General features: G+C 49.9%; 1 protein-coding gene across 1 annotated transcript; it reads right to left on the reverse strand.

Moving 5' to 3' along the window:
• Positions 1-692: 692 nt before the first annotated feature.
• On the reverse strand, positions 693-3,840 carry SOX12 (SRY-box transcription factor 12). The gene is given in 2 exon segments (XM_008140979.3): positions 693-3,145; positions 3,147-3,840. Coding segments are annotated over 2 exon segments (951 nt in total). The 5' UTR covers positions 3,531-3,840; the 3' UTR covers positions 693-2,578.
• Positions 3,841-15,998: the final 12,158 nt, after the last annotated feature.

Raw genomic sequence — 15,998 nt, forward strand, 5'->3', positions numbered from 1 at the left:
GACCCTCAGTTTCCTCCTCTGGACAAGGGAGTAATACAATTTCTGGTTAAATGCTTCTCACTTCGAACTCCATTGCACCCTAGGAAGCAGGTACTACTATCATCCCCATATTGCACATATGGAAAGAAGAGTCAGGGTCAAGTGAACTTGCTCAAGGTCACACAGGGAATGGAGCTAGGCTTTGAGCCCAACACTGCTTCTTAATCCTCATTAAGATCAGGGTCAAATGGGCCCCCCTGCACCAGGTGTGTCTCACACATTTCATTTGCTCCACAAGGATTTAAAACTATGAGTCAGCTTTCATTTTGAAATGGAGATGACCATAGAAACAGCCACTTTCCACTTTTTTTCTTGAAAAACCTAGCCATCTGGCCACTGTGGGGTGCAATCCCTGTACAGGGTCAACTGACAGGAGGTGAGCACCCTCCTCTCCCCACGAGCCCATGTCCTCCCAGACTCTCATTCATTTGTTACCTGCCTGGCCCCTGCAGGAATGAGTTCCCCTTCCTTAATGCAGACCAGGGAGTCCTGAGATAGAGGGAGACAGAGGCTGGAGGGGCCAGGGGCCTTGCCCTGGAACCCCCCAGCTCTTCCTGTATGGTGCTCAATCAAAAGACTTACATCTGGCAAACTGTTTGGGAAGGGATGAGGAAAGGCACAGACATGTAGAACCACAGGGCGAGGTAGGGGCAAATACACTTTATTCAGTCCTGGCATCAGACTGGCATCAAGTCCTGCTGTGGGTGCCAGTGCCCCAGACGGGAGGGATCCCTCCCCTCAGCTACTAGACTAGTTCTCCAAGACCACAGACAATGACATCTCTTCACTCACATGACGTTTTCTGGGGGTTTTCATTGTCTTTTTGTTGTTGTTTTACTTAAAAAAAGAAAGAGAAAGAGAGAGAGAGAGAGAGCGCGAGAAAAGGCCCAGAGCCGGAGCACCAAGCGTAAAGGAGGCAGCTGGTGGCTTTGTCAGCGACGGGAACGCGTGGGGCAGAGACCAGCAGAGACCCTGGGCAGGGGTCCCGGAGGACTCTGGGACCGTTTGTTCCTGAGATTTGTGTGTGTGAATGAGAGTGTGTGCACACCTGGGAGGGTGAACACACGCCGGTGAGATACAGGTAGTGAGGGCAAGGGGGGTCGGGGGAGGCCGGAGGGGCGGGGCTTGAGCCAAGAATTGGAGTAACAGGGGTAACATCAGGGGCAGGGTCCCGAAGGCACCCGAAACTGGACACAACTTCCTCCTACGGCAGCTCTATCCCTATTGTTCACGGAAAAACTGAGGCGCACGGGGCACACCTCCACTGCTCTGACCGCCCTCCAGGCTCACTGGTCCAGTCCATGGTCTCTCTCACGTCAGCTGCTTAAAAACGAGGCTCTTCTTGCCACTCCATCTGCTATCACGCCTCAGTCTCAACCCCTAGTAGCTTCGTGCCTCAGTTTCTCCCACTGAAATCGATCACTGTGGGCACGGAGGAGCTTGGGTGACAGAATGGGGCTGTGGGCTTGAGGAGGCGCCCAGGCTGGGAGTGTGCCCTGGAGTGACAGGGCACTTCCGGGGGAGGAGGGGAGCAGCAGGGGCCCTGTCCCCAAACAGCTTGGCATGTGTCTTGGTTCTGAGTTTTCTTGGGTAGGTAGCCCCTTTTGTCTCCTGGTGAATTTCCAGAAAAAGACCCTACCCCCAATTCCCAGGTAGGAGAATTTAAGAGAGGTTTCTGGAAACCAAAATAGGCTGTAGAGGCATTCAAGCAGTCGGTGTGTGTGTGGGGGGGTGGGAGCGGGGAGGTTGCATGTGGGTCTGGGCGACCCCGTAAGCGAAAGGGGGTTATGCCCCTTGGGGCAGTTCCAAGTTCCAAACCAACACTTTCGGACCAGCTGGTCCCTTTCTCCCCCTTCTGAGTGCTCCTCCCATTAAGGCAGTGACGCCCCGTCGGGTTGAAAGGAAGCCGCAGCTCCCGAATCAAAATATTTCTCAGGATAGCTCCATACCCACCCCGCTTCTCCCCAGCGCTGGACAGAGGGACCAGCCCCCTCCTCCCAAGAAGCACTAAGCATGCGCGAGAAGGGGGCGGGTCCCAGCGCTCCCGGAGAAAAAGGAGCGCGCCCCTCCCCCCGCCATGGAAGGGGAGGGGCCTGGGAGCAGCGCGCGGGGCCGCCGGGCCCCAGCGCCCCCTCCAACAAGAGAGGAGGCGGGCTAGGAGAAGGCGGAGGGATCCCAGAGCAAGGGCAGGGGCGTGTCCTCCGGCCTCGAGGAAGGGCAAGTGCATAGTGGGGGAGGGGCACAGGTTTGCAGGAAAGGACGGGAGGTGTGTCGGAGGGGGGCTGGCTGCTGGTGGCTGTGCAGGAGGGGGCAGGACGGGGAGGGGCTTGAATGTCAGGGCAAGGGTGGGGGTTGGGCTCTCTTGGGGTGTGTCTGCGGGGGAGGGGCATGTCTGGATTCGAGGGGGATGGGCACGTCTAGGAGGGGGGAGGCTGCGTGGGAGTTGGGGTGCCAGCCTCGGCCTCCGAGGGGCCCCAATACCTGATTCCTGTATGTAAACAGCTGGTTTGGGGGCTTGCGCGCCCCGCTGACGGTGGGCTCAGTAGGTGAAAACCAGGTCGGCGATGCTAGACGGGCGCCAGTCCCCCGCGATCATCTCGGTGACCTCGGGGGTGCAGTAGTCCGGGAACTCGAAGTGCGACGTGCCTGAGGGAGGCTGCAGGTCCGGGTCGCGGTCTAGGGCGCTGCAGTCCAGGCCGGCTGGGCACGGGGGCAGTTTGGACAGAAAGCCCAGCGTCTCCTCTCCCGTGGCCACCGTCTCTTCTTCGCCATCCTCCGCCGCCGCCGTGGTCTCCTCCTCCTCCTCCTCAGGCTCCTCGTCCTCCGACGGATTCGGGGAGGCGCTGGTGACAGCCGCCCCCTCGCCCGACGGCCCCTGGGCGCGCTCCGCTGGTCCCCGGGCGGCCCGCCCCGCCGGGACCATCTTCCACAGCTCCCGCCCGGGGGTCTCGACCAGGCGCACTTCTAGCAGCTCCTCGTCGTCGTCCTCTTCGTCGTCCTCGGGCGCCGCCGCGCCGCCCCCCAAAGGCCCTCCCGCCGCTCGGCGGCTCCCGCGGCCGGGCAGCTGCGGCCCGGACTTGAGCCGGCTGCCGCCACCGCCGCCGCCGCCGGGGGGGGCGGGGCCGCGCCTTGGCTGGCGCCCCCTTGCTCTTTTTGCGCGGCCGGTACTTGTAGTCCGGGTAATCCGCCATGTGCTTGAGGCGCAGCCGCTCCGCCTCCCGCACGAACGGGATCTTCTCCGAGTCCTGCAGCAGCTGCCAGCGGCGGCCCAGGCGCTTGGAGATCTCGGCGTTGTGCATGTCGGGCCACTGGTGCATGATCTTCCGCCGTTCGTGTTGTGACCACACCATGAACGCGTTCATCGGTCTCTTAATGTGCCCGCTCGGGGTCTTGCACCAGCCGGGCTCACGCGCCCCCTCTTCGGCCGGCCCGGGCCCCGGGGGCGGCGGCCCGCCGTCCCGTTTGGCCCGCGTACCCCGCTGCTGCACCATCGCGCCTGGGCCCGGGGCCGCTAGACGCCGCCGGGGGCCGTCCGCATCCTCCGCGGCTGAGGTGGGGGAGGAGGCAGCAGCGACGGAGGGGCGGCCCCGCCCCACAACTCGGCCCGGCCCCCGCGAGCTGAGGAGCGAGGAGCTGGGCGCTCGGGCCCAACGGACGGCGGGGGGAGGTCAGCGGCTCAGTCTCAGGCGGGTTCGGCGCGCCCCCGCCGCCTCCCGCAAGTTGCGTCCCGCTGCACGCTACACATTGTTTTGCGGGGGCGGAGGAATTGTACCCCCCGAGCCCCCGCAGGCTCTCCTAGCAGCCTCCAGCTCAGCCGCGGCCCGCGCGCGCCGCTCCCCGCCCGCCGCCTTCCAGTGTCTTTCTCCCCGCGCGGCCCCGCCGGCGCGCGCACCACCCCTCCCCCTCGCCGTCTGCGGGCCGCTGCGGCGCGCGCGGGGCCGCCCCGTGTAAACACCGAGGTGCCCGCTTGGGCTGCGGCCGGGCCACGCCTCGCGCTCGGGCGGCGCGTCACCCGTTGCTGGGCAGAGAACTCGGTATTTGCATCTCCCAATCGCTGGCTGCCAGTGCGGGGCGGGACTGGGCGGTCTCGCGTCTAGGATTGGGGGTGTCGAATGAGATCGGTTTCTTTTCTTAGATTGGGAACTGGGGGGGAGGAGGGGGGGGCGCCGATCGTGCTTCCCCTCTGGCTCCGAAAGCTTGTCCCCGCCCCGCCATGCCTTTGAAATTTTAGCTTATTCGGTGACACCTGCTGCCAGGTAGGCCCTCCGCCCTCTCCTCTTTCGGGGCGTCTTTTTGGACCGTCCCAGAACAGAATGTTGGGGAGCCTAGCTTAGAAAAGCTCCTTAAGGGAACAGACTCATCGCGCCATTGATGTAGTCCCTGCCAGCACAGACAGGGTCCAGCCACTCAGGGGCTCAACAGAATGCTTCTGGACCCAATGAACCCTTTCATATGTCTTGTTCGAGGCGCCAGTATATCCCGAGAAGGAAGGGAATATCACGCTCACTCGATGTACGGAACACTGAGGATGTGTGGACGAGGGCTCGAGACCTAGGCTCGCGGTCTTTCCTGCTCAGCGCACAAGGGCCCGGGGCACCTCGCCTACCAGCCAAATCCTGAGCAGGCGGACCTTCCGCTTTTCACAGTCCTCGGGGGAGGTCCGAGGATGTGTGGGTGCCCCATCGCCAGGTCGCAGCACACATCGCAGCCCTTCTGCAGCGGGATAAGGGCGCGACGCACCTCTGAGGTCCGGGCTGGCGAGCGCGTGCACAGGGGCGGAGCCAGGCCAAGGGGCGTGGCGGGGACGCACGCTCGAGGCGCGTGGCGGGGAGGGGCTGCGCGCTCCCCGCTCACCACGTGTGAGCCCGCGCGGGCACTGCGGGGTGTGTGCTAACCCCGGGGGAGGTCACCTTCATGGCGACCCGCACCTGGGCGATGAGAGAAGGCGTTGAGGCCCAGCCCCTCGGGATCAGTCGCTGGAAGGGGTGGGAATTAGGGGCTCTAAAATGGCATTCCGCTGGGGCGTAGTGGGTGGGCACCGTCCGGGCGGAGGGAACTTGTCTCCAGCAGTAGACCTCACCCTCCACTCCGCGGGTTGGAGCTGAGAGGCCAGCCCGAGGGTGTGGGGCGTGGAGGAGGGGTTGCTATGCCGAAGCGGGGGGAGAGTGGGGGACGGGATGATGCTCTGGGTGCCCTGGAGGGAAATTAGAGCATCGCGGGCGGGAGGGGGTGCCTCTTAAAGGCACAGGACACTCCAAAGGAGAAGGGCCTGCTCTCTACCAATGCTGCCTCCGCCGACTTACTGGATGACTGGATGACGATGAAGTCATGCTATTCCCGAGTTTGAACATTCACCACGGCAGCCCGGCCGGTTCAGTGCTCGATGGAGTCAGAATTACTGTATTCCTATCTTGGTACCTCCTTGGCTTATCTTAAAGTGGGGGGAAAGCAGTTTCTCTCTCATAAGGTTGTTTTACAAATTAAGTGGGGTAATGGATGTAAATACAAACACATCCCTGCCTGACCCCAAGTAAAAGTATCAAAGAGTGATCATGGGGAAAATAAAAGCTTTAAATTTTTTTCTAACACTTTTCCCCTTTTCCCATTTAATATTAATTTTATTTTTAAATGACATGATGGCTACAGCCATCTTTTAAATGCTCAGGGCTTCTGAAATGCCTTACTCTGGTCCTGTAGCTGCTATTATGATGATGATGATTATTATTATTATGATGATGATGATTATGATTATTTACAAGCATACTGGCCTCCTGGATGTTCCTCAAAGACAGAAGGCTTGGGCCCACTGTATGGCCTTTGTACACACTGTCTCCTCTGCCCAGAAAGTTTTCACTCCTATCCCCACATGGCTGGACCACCTCATTGAGCCTCAGTTGAAATAGGACTGTCCAGAGAGGCCTGTCCTGACCACTCTCTATGTGGTCTCCTTTCTCTTCTTACTTTTAAAAATGTTTTTCTTATATGTTCTCCAGCTTTATCAAAGGGTCATGCTCTATGCAGTATTCTGGTATTTACTTTCACGCTCATTATTATAGTGCTAAAATTCATCTACATTGTCACACCTGTGTGGGGTACATTCATTTTCCTACTGTGGGATATGCACAATTTTCCTACCCATTCTCCTGTCCACAGAAATTTGAATTATTGCCAGATTTTTGCTCTTATGAAGAGTGTTACTGTTAACAATCCTGGTGCTCAAGGGCAGGAAGTCCTCCCAAGTATATCATGGAAAGCATGGTTGCACATCTGAAGACACATGATTGCTAACTTTTACAAGGTAATGCCAAACTTCCAGGTTGTACCAATTTACTTTTCCACCAACAACATACAAGAAATCCTGTTCATCCACATCCCATCCCAAGTTTGGTATTATCAAGTGTCTTTGTTTTGGTTGCATTCTTCCCTTACATCACCCTTCCTCTCTTCTTCATAACATCTACCACATCTGCGATTATGTTGTTTACTTTTTTTTTTTCAACATCTCATCTCCACTAGAATGTCAGCTCCAAGAAGTAAAGTTGTTTGTCTTTGATTACTGCTTTATCCCTAGGGGATTCCCTGGCACACAGTAGGTGCTCAATACATATTTATTGAATGGATCAAAGTCAGTGTTCTATGATGAGTGCACTCAAATTCCTATGGAAGCCCAGAGAAGGAAGTAAAATTTTGGAAAAGAAAACCCCAAACTGCAGTCTGCCACTGAGCTGTGGTTATCCTCACACACAGATTATCCCAAGTCCTTTCAAAGGGGTGCCCAGAGTCTAAACCTTACAGGACACAGGAGTTCAAGGCTGGGCTCACCACTGAGCTGTTCAATCCAGACTGTAGTAGATAGATGATGAGGTTCTTGCCACCATCACCCCTCATCTGGGCACCTGCCCAGCCTCCTCTCTCGTCCCTGAACCTACCAGGTCTCCTCCCTGCAGCCAGAGTGATAGAACTTCTAGTCACAGATTTGATTATGTCTCTTGCCTTCCTAACACCCTTCAATAGTTTCCCCATTACGCTAAAGATAAACAACAGACTTACCTGGCCCACCAGGATAAGCTTGGTCTGCCTTCTGCTCTCCCGCTTTCTCTATTTTGAGCCAGCTTCCATTCAATGAGGCCCACTGAGTCCCCACACAGGTGCTGTGAAATCCCTTCTCCCACCCTTTCCAGCATTTCCACCTCTGTCTACCTCCTCATAGCTCTCCTAATTCCATGTTCCTTTTCTTCAGTGCATCAGTGACCTACCTAGCTTATTTGTCACTCGGAACAGATCATTTTTAAACACCTCCTCTAAGTAACATTATTTTCAATAATAGTCATGAAATGCAATGAATAATACTAATAATAATCTCGAGAAAAGAAATGCAGACTGAAAATATTATTTTATTGAACTTTCTGTATGTAATCATCAGTAAAAATAAATAGTATAATACAAAAGAGGAAAAGTGTTGAATCAATAATATTCTGTCACATTAATATATTTCTTTGAAAAAATAAAAACATCTATATAGCAGTTTGTTGCAATAATGATATTACATTAATCACATTATAGTTTAAAAACAAGAAAACAGCTGGGCCGGTATGGCTCAATTGGTTGAACCCAGGCTCCAAGAGGTCCAAGGTTTGATGGGGTACATGACCGGATTTGTGGACTCTAATCCCAAGTGCACGGTATGCAGGAAGCAGCCAATTGATTGATGTTCCTGATGGTTCTCCCTCTGCCTTCCTCTCTCTCTCTCTTAAAAAAAAAAAATCAATTATAAAGACATTTTAAAACAAGCAAGAAAATATTTTAAAAATAAGACTCAAAAAAATAAGACTCAATTTCAATATTAAATATATTATTTATATCTGTAAACAATTTTACTAAATAATAATAACATTTTACTAAATAATAAAATTTGCAGTTACCACACTTTGCAGTTTGGTCTGTTTTACTTTTTATTTTTTTTAAACATATTTTTATTGATTTCAGAGAGGAAGAGAGAGGGAAAAAGAGATGGAAGCATCAATGATGAGAGAGAATCAGTTATCAGCTGCCTCCTGTACGCCCCCTACTGAGGATTGGGCCTACAACCTGGTCATGTGTCCTTGACAGGAATCGAACCTGGGACCCTTCAGTCCACAGGCCGGTGCTCTATCCACTGAGCCAAACCGGCTAGGGCATGTTTTACTGTATTAAATTTTCAGTGCATGAAATGAGAGAATTGAAGCACCTCAAGTTCTGGTTTCTCAGCTTCATAATCACTGTGCTATCATTGCTTATTTGGAATCTATTGTTTAAACACAGACATAGGTTGTACCAAAGTATCTGGAGACACAAGGGGTCAGGAAAAGAGCTTTAACAATTCCAGATTGTTCTAGACTTAGTCTCAAAACCAATACGTGTAGTTCTGTCTGACTTGGCATGTGATAGGAGCCGACTGAGTTAAGGAGTGCTCTGAATTAACTTCCTTGTAGAATATAATGTTTAGTAGTGTATAAGTAATTTAAATATCCTGATTTAAAGCTTACAAATATATTATTTAGTCTCAAGTTAGACCAACAACTTGATCTTCAGGGAGGGGAATTTTGTCACTGACATGGTTTAGAATTATGGGCACTTGGTGATAATAAAATGCAGATTGGCCCTGGCCAGTATGCTCATGGTTGGAGCATAGGCCAGTGCACTGAAGAGTCTTGGGTTCGATTCCCAGTCAAGGGCACCTACCTGTGTTGCATGTTCAACCCCCACCACCCCCACCCCCGCCGGGGCAAGTGTGGGAGGCAGCCAATTGATGTATCAGGGACACATGGATCTCTCTCTCTCTCTCTCTCTCTCTCTCTCTCTCTCTCTCTCTCTCTCTCTTTCTTTCTCTCCCCACCCCACTCCCCATTCTCCCTCCCCCCACCCCTTCCACTTTCTGTAAAAGTCAGTGGAAAAAATGTCCTTGGGTGAGGATTAACAAACAAACAAAAAAACACAGATTGACTCTCCATCAGTTTTTTTATTGTTTTAAATTCTCTGCAGACACAGCCCCACTTGGTATGCCATGGCAGAGCTGAAGCTCCATGAAATCCGAGGACCCACCTGATTTCCACTCGCCATTGTGTCCCCAGTACTCAGCAGAGTTTGGCACAACACAGACTCTGAATATCTGTTCAGTGAAGGGAGGAAGGAGCCACTCAGGTACCATTCACCCACCCCAACTGCCTAGCTCCAGACATCAGTCTGCAAACAGCATGGTCCTTAAGGATATTCATAATAAAGAACCAGAACAAGCAGAACAAGATAAGTAATTTCTGATTCATCTAAATGTCTTTAAAAATTCAGAGATTATGATCGAGTGTACGTGCATGTGTGTTCCATGGGGCTCTTTATCGAATAATAGTATAGAACTGGACATGTGGTTCTTGAGCACTTAAATATGGCTAATGCACATTGAAATGTGTTGTACAAAATTCTCACCGCTTTTCAAAGGCAGCATAAAATGTAAATATCACATTAATATTTTTTCTGTTCATTATATGTTGAGATAATACTATTTGGACATATTGGGTTGAATAAAATATGTTAAAATTAATTTCACTTATTTTCTTCCTTTTTTTACCTTTTTAAATATGGCTTCCTGGAAAATTTAAAATTGCACCTATGGCTTGCATTATATTTCTAATAGACAGTATTCATATAGAAGATGGAGGTCTTTTTGGTCTTTACCTGGCAAAATAAAAATTTGGCAATCCTTTTGTCCATTCCCAAACTTTAAAACATGTCATTTTGCGGGGGCGGAAGAGGATTATTTTTAACTTCTTTGTGAAGTCTCAAAGTCTCAAAAACCCTGACGGAATGCTGGGTTGCCAATCCATGAGATATAGTTTGAGACTCAGAGAAGCACGAGGCAGAGAGGGGAGACCAGAACTGGGGGCATATTCACAGTGAGAGGAAGACAGCTTCAGAGTTGTTTTAGCAGCATCAGCACAATTGGTGGAACTGGTGCATAATCAGATTGGGAGAAGGAAAGGGACAGTGACTAGATGGGAGAGAGAATTTTATCTGAATGGTGGGCCCCATCTGGTGATTCTGAAATCACACCCCATTGGTTCATGTCTACATCTCCTGGAGTATAATCCTTAGCCCCCACCATCTGACTCTGAAATTCATTAGACTTTTCTCTTTGGGGGTGACCATATAATTTACCATAAAAGAGGACACTGTTAGTAATTATGCTGGAACAACAGAAATAAACTGAGACTGCCTGGGTAAAGGGGGAAGTCATCCTCACCTTATTGACTAAACTGTAGCGGATTCTCATCATTCTCAGAAGTCAAGAATGGAAATACTAGGCAGGGCTTTAAACAATCAAAGCAACCAGGATGTTAAGTTAAACTTTGTTTAGTGTTGTAAGTCTTTAGGGAGTTTCTTTATCTCATTTGCCTCAGTTTCCTCATCTGCAAAATTGAAAGAGCATGGTAAGTCAGGACATGGGACGTAGTAAAGGTGTAATGAGTGGTATCTATCACAAGAGCCACAACAAAAATACTCTGTTGTGTTTCTTCTATTTTAAAAAAGAGAGAGAGAGAAAGCCCTAGCCAGTTTGGCTCAGTGGATAGAGCGTTGGCCTGTGGACTGAAGGGTCCCAGGTTCGATTCCGGCCAAGGGCGCATGCCCGGGTTGCGGGCTCGATCCCCAGCAGGGGCCTGCAGGAGGCAGTTGATCAATGATTCTCTCTCATCATTGATGTTTCTATCTCTATCCCTCTCCCTTCCTCTCTAAAATCAATAAAGATAATTTTTAAAAAATAAATAAATAAGAGAGTAAAAAGGCACAATTATAGAGGCAGTAAAAAGATCTGTGGTGGTTGGGGTTTGGTGGGGAGAGGGTTGAATGGGTGAAGCACAGCATGAAACTTCTGTATGATACTGTAATGGTAGGTAGAGGACATTATGCATTTGTTAAAACCCATAGAATGTAATGCATGAAAAAATTTAAAAATCATTTAGAACATCTGGAGAATCCCAAGACAGAGTGTAGCATGTGACAAAATAATCAACTGTATTACAAATGTATGAAGCAAACTCACTAAAGGGGATCAGGGAAAGGCTGCTGACTTGAGTAACTTAGAAATGAGTGGAGTGTATAAAACTAAAAGCATAAGAAAGTGTCCAGAAGTATTATCCTCTAGTTGATAAAATTTCCCATGGGGGTATGGGTTAACAATGCTGACACTGCTATATATGTATACTGTAACTGAACAATTAAATTAATGGATGGTGAGTTGGGGGAGCCAGGTTTCTCACTGTTGGAATAAGAATTTACAGATAAGCAAGAGGAGGCTAGAATGATTCATGTAGTAATGGATGAGAGTTGGAAATATAAATATGAACTGGTGTTTACCTTAATATAGATACAGGTGTTACATACAGAAATATTTATAGATATGTGATAAATATGGATTAGTATATATACATATATTTCTTTGTTCTGTTAGTTTAGAAGGTTTCACTTAGTGCTCAGATCTTGGTTTCTAATGTCATTCTCCAATAGGAGGAATCAGGGCTGAATTCCATTGAGAAACGGCTGATCCTAGGACTGGGACAGGAAATATGTAAGATGAGCCTGGGGCATCATATAGTGCCAGAAAGTAAGAGAATGCTCAGGAACAACAACAAAAAGAAAAAACATACAAAGATGGGGGCATGTTAAAACGACACAGGAGCCAAGTAAAAGAGCTCGCAAGGCCAAAGCTGGAACAATTTTTTTTATTATTGACTAGAGGCTCGGTGCATGAAATTCGTGCACGGGTGTGGGGGGGGGTCCCTCAGCCCAGCCTGCATCCTCTCCAATCTAGGACCCCTCGAGGGATGTCCGACTGCCTGTTTAGGCCCGATCCCACCGGGCCTAAATGGCAGTCGGACATCCCTCTCACAATCCAGGACTGCTGGCTCCCAACTGCTCGCCTGCCTGCCTTCCTGATTGCCCCTAACCGCTTCTGCCTGCCAGCCTGATCACCCCCTAACCACTTCCCTGCCAGCCTGATTGATGCCTAACTGCTCCCCTGCCAGCCCGATTGCCCCTAACTGCTCTCCCCTGCCGCTTGATCACCCTTAACTGCGCTGTCCTGCAGGCCTGGTCCCCCCAACTGCCCTCCCCTGCAGGTCATCTTGTGGCGACCATCTTGTGTCCACATGGGGGCAGCCATCTTGTGTGTTGGAGTGACAGTCAATTTGCATATTACTCTTTCATTAGATAGGATTTTAGAGAGAAAGGGAGAAGGAGAGAGAGATAGAAACATCAATGATGAGAGAGAATCACTGATTGGCTGCCTCCTGCACGCTCCTTACTAGGGTTTGAGCCTGCAACCTGGCAGAATCGAACCCAGGACCCTTCAGTCCGCAGGCCGATGCTTTATCCACTAAACCAAACTGGCTAGGGCAGTGGTCGGCAAACTGCGGCTCGCGAGCCACACGCGGCTCTTTGGCCTCTTTAGTGTGGCTCTTCCACAAAATACCACGTGCGGGCACGCATGTACAGTGCGATTGAAACTTCGTGGCCCATGCGCAGAAGTCGGTTTTCGGCTCTCAAAAGAAATTTCAATCGTTGTACTGTTGATATTTGGCTCTGTTGACTAATGAGTTTGCCGACCACTGGACTAGGGCCAAAGCTGGAACAATTTGAGCAACAAAATTTAGTACTGAGTTATAACCTAAAGTGTGAAATAAAAACCTATGAGTCCATAGTGACATAAAGAACTGAATAAATAAACAGAGGAAAAGACAAATCTTAAGTGTGGGCTAAGCATCATCACTTCCTTCCAAAGAGGACAGCATGAAAAGGAGTAAAAGAAAAGAACAGAGGAGAAACCTGACAAATACTGCCTTAGCCAAGTGATCAAGGTCAACACCAACAGGGATACAGCCAGGAGGAACCTAAGGAGACATGAGATCAACACAATGTGGCATATGGATGGGATCCTGGGGTAGAAAAAGAACATTAAGAAATCTGAATAGCCCTAACCGGTTTGGCTCAGTGGATAGAGCGTTGGCCTGAGGATTCAAGGGTCCCAGGTTCAATTCCGGTCAAGGGCATGTACCTTGGTTGCGGGCACATACCCAGTAGGGAGTGTGCAGGAGGCAGCTGATCGATGTTTCTAACTCTCTATCCATCTCCCTTCCTCTCTGTAAAAAAATTAGTACAATATATTTAAAAAGAAAGAAATCTGAATAAACTATGAACTTTTGTTAATACCAATGTATCAATATTGATTTACTGATTGTAATTAATGTAAAATATTAATAATGGAGAAAAAGGAATTGGTGGAAGATCTAGGAACTTAGTATTATCTTTTTAGTGTTTCTGTAAATCTAAAAATGTTCTAAATGGCACAAGGTTTTTTAAAAAAAAGACATTTAATATATCTGTACTTTAGAACATCAAAGCCATTACACGACCTACCTTAAAAATGGAGTTTCTTCAATGGATTAAGAGAAGTATTCATTTATCCTACAGTTTTACTATGCTTTGAATCCAGAAGTTAAATTGTCCAATAAAAGTCAGCTACCAATTACTTAGGTCAATGTCTCATGAACTCAGCATCAACAACTCAGCGTCTTCAATTTGTATGTATTTGAAATACAAACAAGGAAAGATGACTAGTTCTTTGATTATTTTAAATTAAATGAAAATACCTATAATGAAAGAAATCCATAGGACAGATATGGATTGCCCAAACTTCGTTGCCTGAAATTGTTTTAATAGAGAATGACATATATTATGTAATTGGAAGTTTTGTTCTCCTTAAATAAAATACCAGCCAAAAATTATTCAAGGCACAACTGACAGAGGCGTTACTGCTAGTTTCTTCTAATTTGGAGAATTCCTTTTTTTTGAAAAATCGAGTCTGTTGCTACTTTGAAGCTAGAGGGAAAGCAGGATGGAAGCTCATTGGTAATGTCCGTGGGCCGAGGGCGGGCTCTCAGCTAAGGGACATGCCCATTGGTGGGCTGCCCGCAGCCGCAGGGCGGGGGTGCCCGGGATGGAGCTCGGAGCCCGGGATGGAGCTCGCAGCCCGGGATGGAGCTCGGAGGCCATTGGCTGCGTCGCTGGAGGATGGTGTAATGGACCGCCTAGGCCTGTGCAGCCCGTTTCTACGGCAACGGAGTCTTGAAAGAGCCACTCAGATTTCGGCGTTCGCCCCTAACCCCCCTTCCGGAGGGGGGCAGGGCAGCCTGGATTTGAGGGCCGGTGCAGGATGCGTGGGGGCTGGGAGTTAAGGGGACAGGCAAGCAGCATTGGAACTGGGCTCGGGGAACCCGGCCTGCATGGTCACTGGGAAAAAAAGTCAAACAGGCATAAAGAAGAAAAAGAAAAATGACATATAATCTCATCCTTGACTGCCCTCTGCACTGGTAACATTTCTCCTGTGCATGCACACAACGCCTGGCACAGAGTGGTAATTTAATACTCCATGGGAGGGAGACAAAAAGGAAGAAAAGGGGAGAGGGAGGGAGGGCCCAGGATGCGGGCAACGTGGCGTGAGACGAAGTGCCCGCCCCCTTGGGCGGAAAGTCCACAGACAGACCCCTGGAGCTGACGGAGCGTGACGGCCTCGGCTTCGAGGGATTGAAGGAGACAGGGGTCGCCTGTGCACTGCCCGGAGGGCGGCGGCGGCAAACAGGGTCGTGACTCTGGGTATTGGGGAGACCTGACTCAAGGGTAAGACTCCCCGGGTTCACATTCCCGCTGGCTCTCCCACTGACCCGCTGCCAGTGCTTCAGCGCCCCAGACCCCAGTGTCTTTGTGTTCGGGGAGAAATAAACAGTCCCTGCTTCCTGGAGTGGGTGTCAGAACTGAACTGAGATAATACATGTCAAGTTCTTCATACGACGCCTGGAACAGTAAAGGTGCCCTCACTGGTAGCCATTATCATCATGGAAGAAGGGGTAGGGTTTGACTCGGTGGGGAGAACAGGGAGGTTATGGGTGTAGGTTAGGAGGGAGGAGCAGTGTGGAAACCCTACAAAAGACACCAGTTTGGATGTCATGTCGTACAGAAAAGCATGGGAGACGATAGCCAGGGAGCAAGAAGGAAAAAATAACAATGATAGTTACTGTTTACTGAGGGCCTGGCCCTCTACCCAACCCTTTACATGAATGAATTGTTTCATTTCATTTTTTTCACCAGCCCTGATGAGGCAGTTTGCCATTAAACCCACTTTTCTGGTAAGAAAACAGGCCTGGAGAGGTTATATGGCTCAGAAATGATGCAACCACACAGGGGCCCAGGACAAGAGTACAACGGGCGTCCCATATACTGTATGTCTCCGAATAGAAGTTGTATATCAACCTACAGCAATGTGTTAAGTGAAATATGTTCTGTTCTCCTCCTTGACGACTAGACCTTCCTAACAACCTGGAAGGCCAGGTTCAAATTAGAATTCCAGGGCCCTTGGAGTTCTGGGCCAGAATGTGTTGACCTGAAACCGGACAACAAATGGGTCCGGGTTGCCTGTCACTACCTGAGCCCATTAAGCAGAGGCAGCGCTGAGTCAGGGGTGAGCGTTTATTTCAGTAAGGCCAGCGGTTCGGGAGAGCAGCGGGTTATTCACGAAAACCTGCTGTGCACTCCCCCATAAACCAGCTGTTTGCATGAGGTAGAAGGACAAAGTAGGCAAACGGAGCAGAATGGGTGTAATGATTACAGATTACAGGCCATGTGCGCTGGGGGGTTGCAAAGGGCTGAAACAAGGTTGTTAATCTTTCCATGATAATGGGCAGTTCTTGGATGAGAATGAACCACATTTCAAGGTAAACTCCCAGGTCCCAGCCAGATCATAATATGCTTTCTTTAATCAGAACAAAACAATCGTGGTTAACAGAGCATGATTAATATTTCTCATAATTACGTATAGCTGGTCCTCAGTATTCTATTTCTGCCCCTAACAAGCCCAGGAGAGCTACCCTCTGGATCCT

The sequence above is a fragment of the Eptesicus fuscus genome, chromosome 12, assembly GCF_027574615.1.
Source record: "Eptesicus fuscus isolate TK198812 chromosome 12, DD_ASM_mEF_20220401, whole genome shotgun sequence".
Classification (NCBI taxonomy): domain Eukaryota; kingdom Metazoa; phylum Chordata; class Mammalia; order Chiroptera; family Vespertilionidae; genus Eptesicus; species Eptesicus fuscus.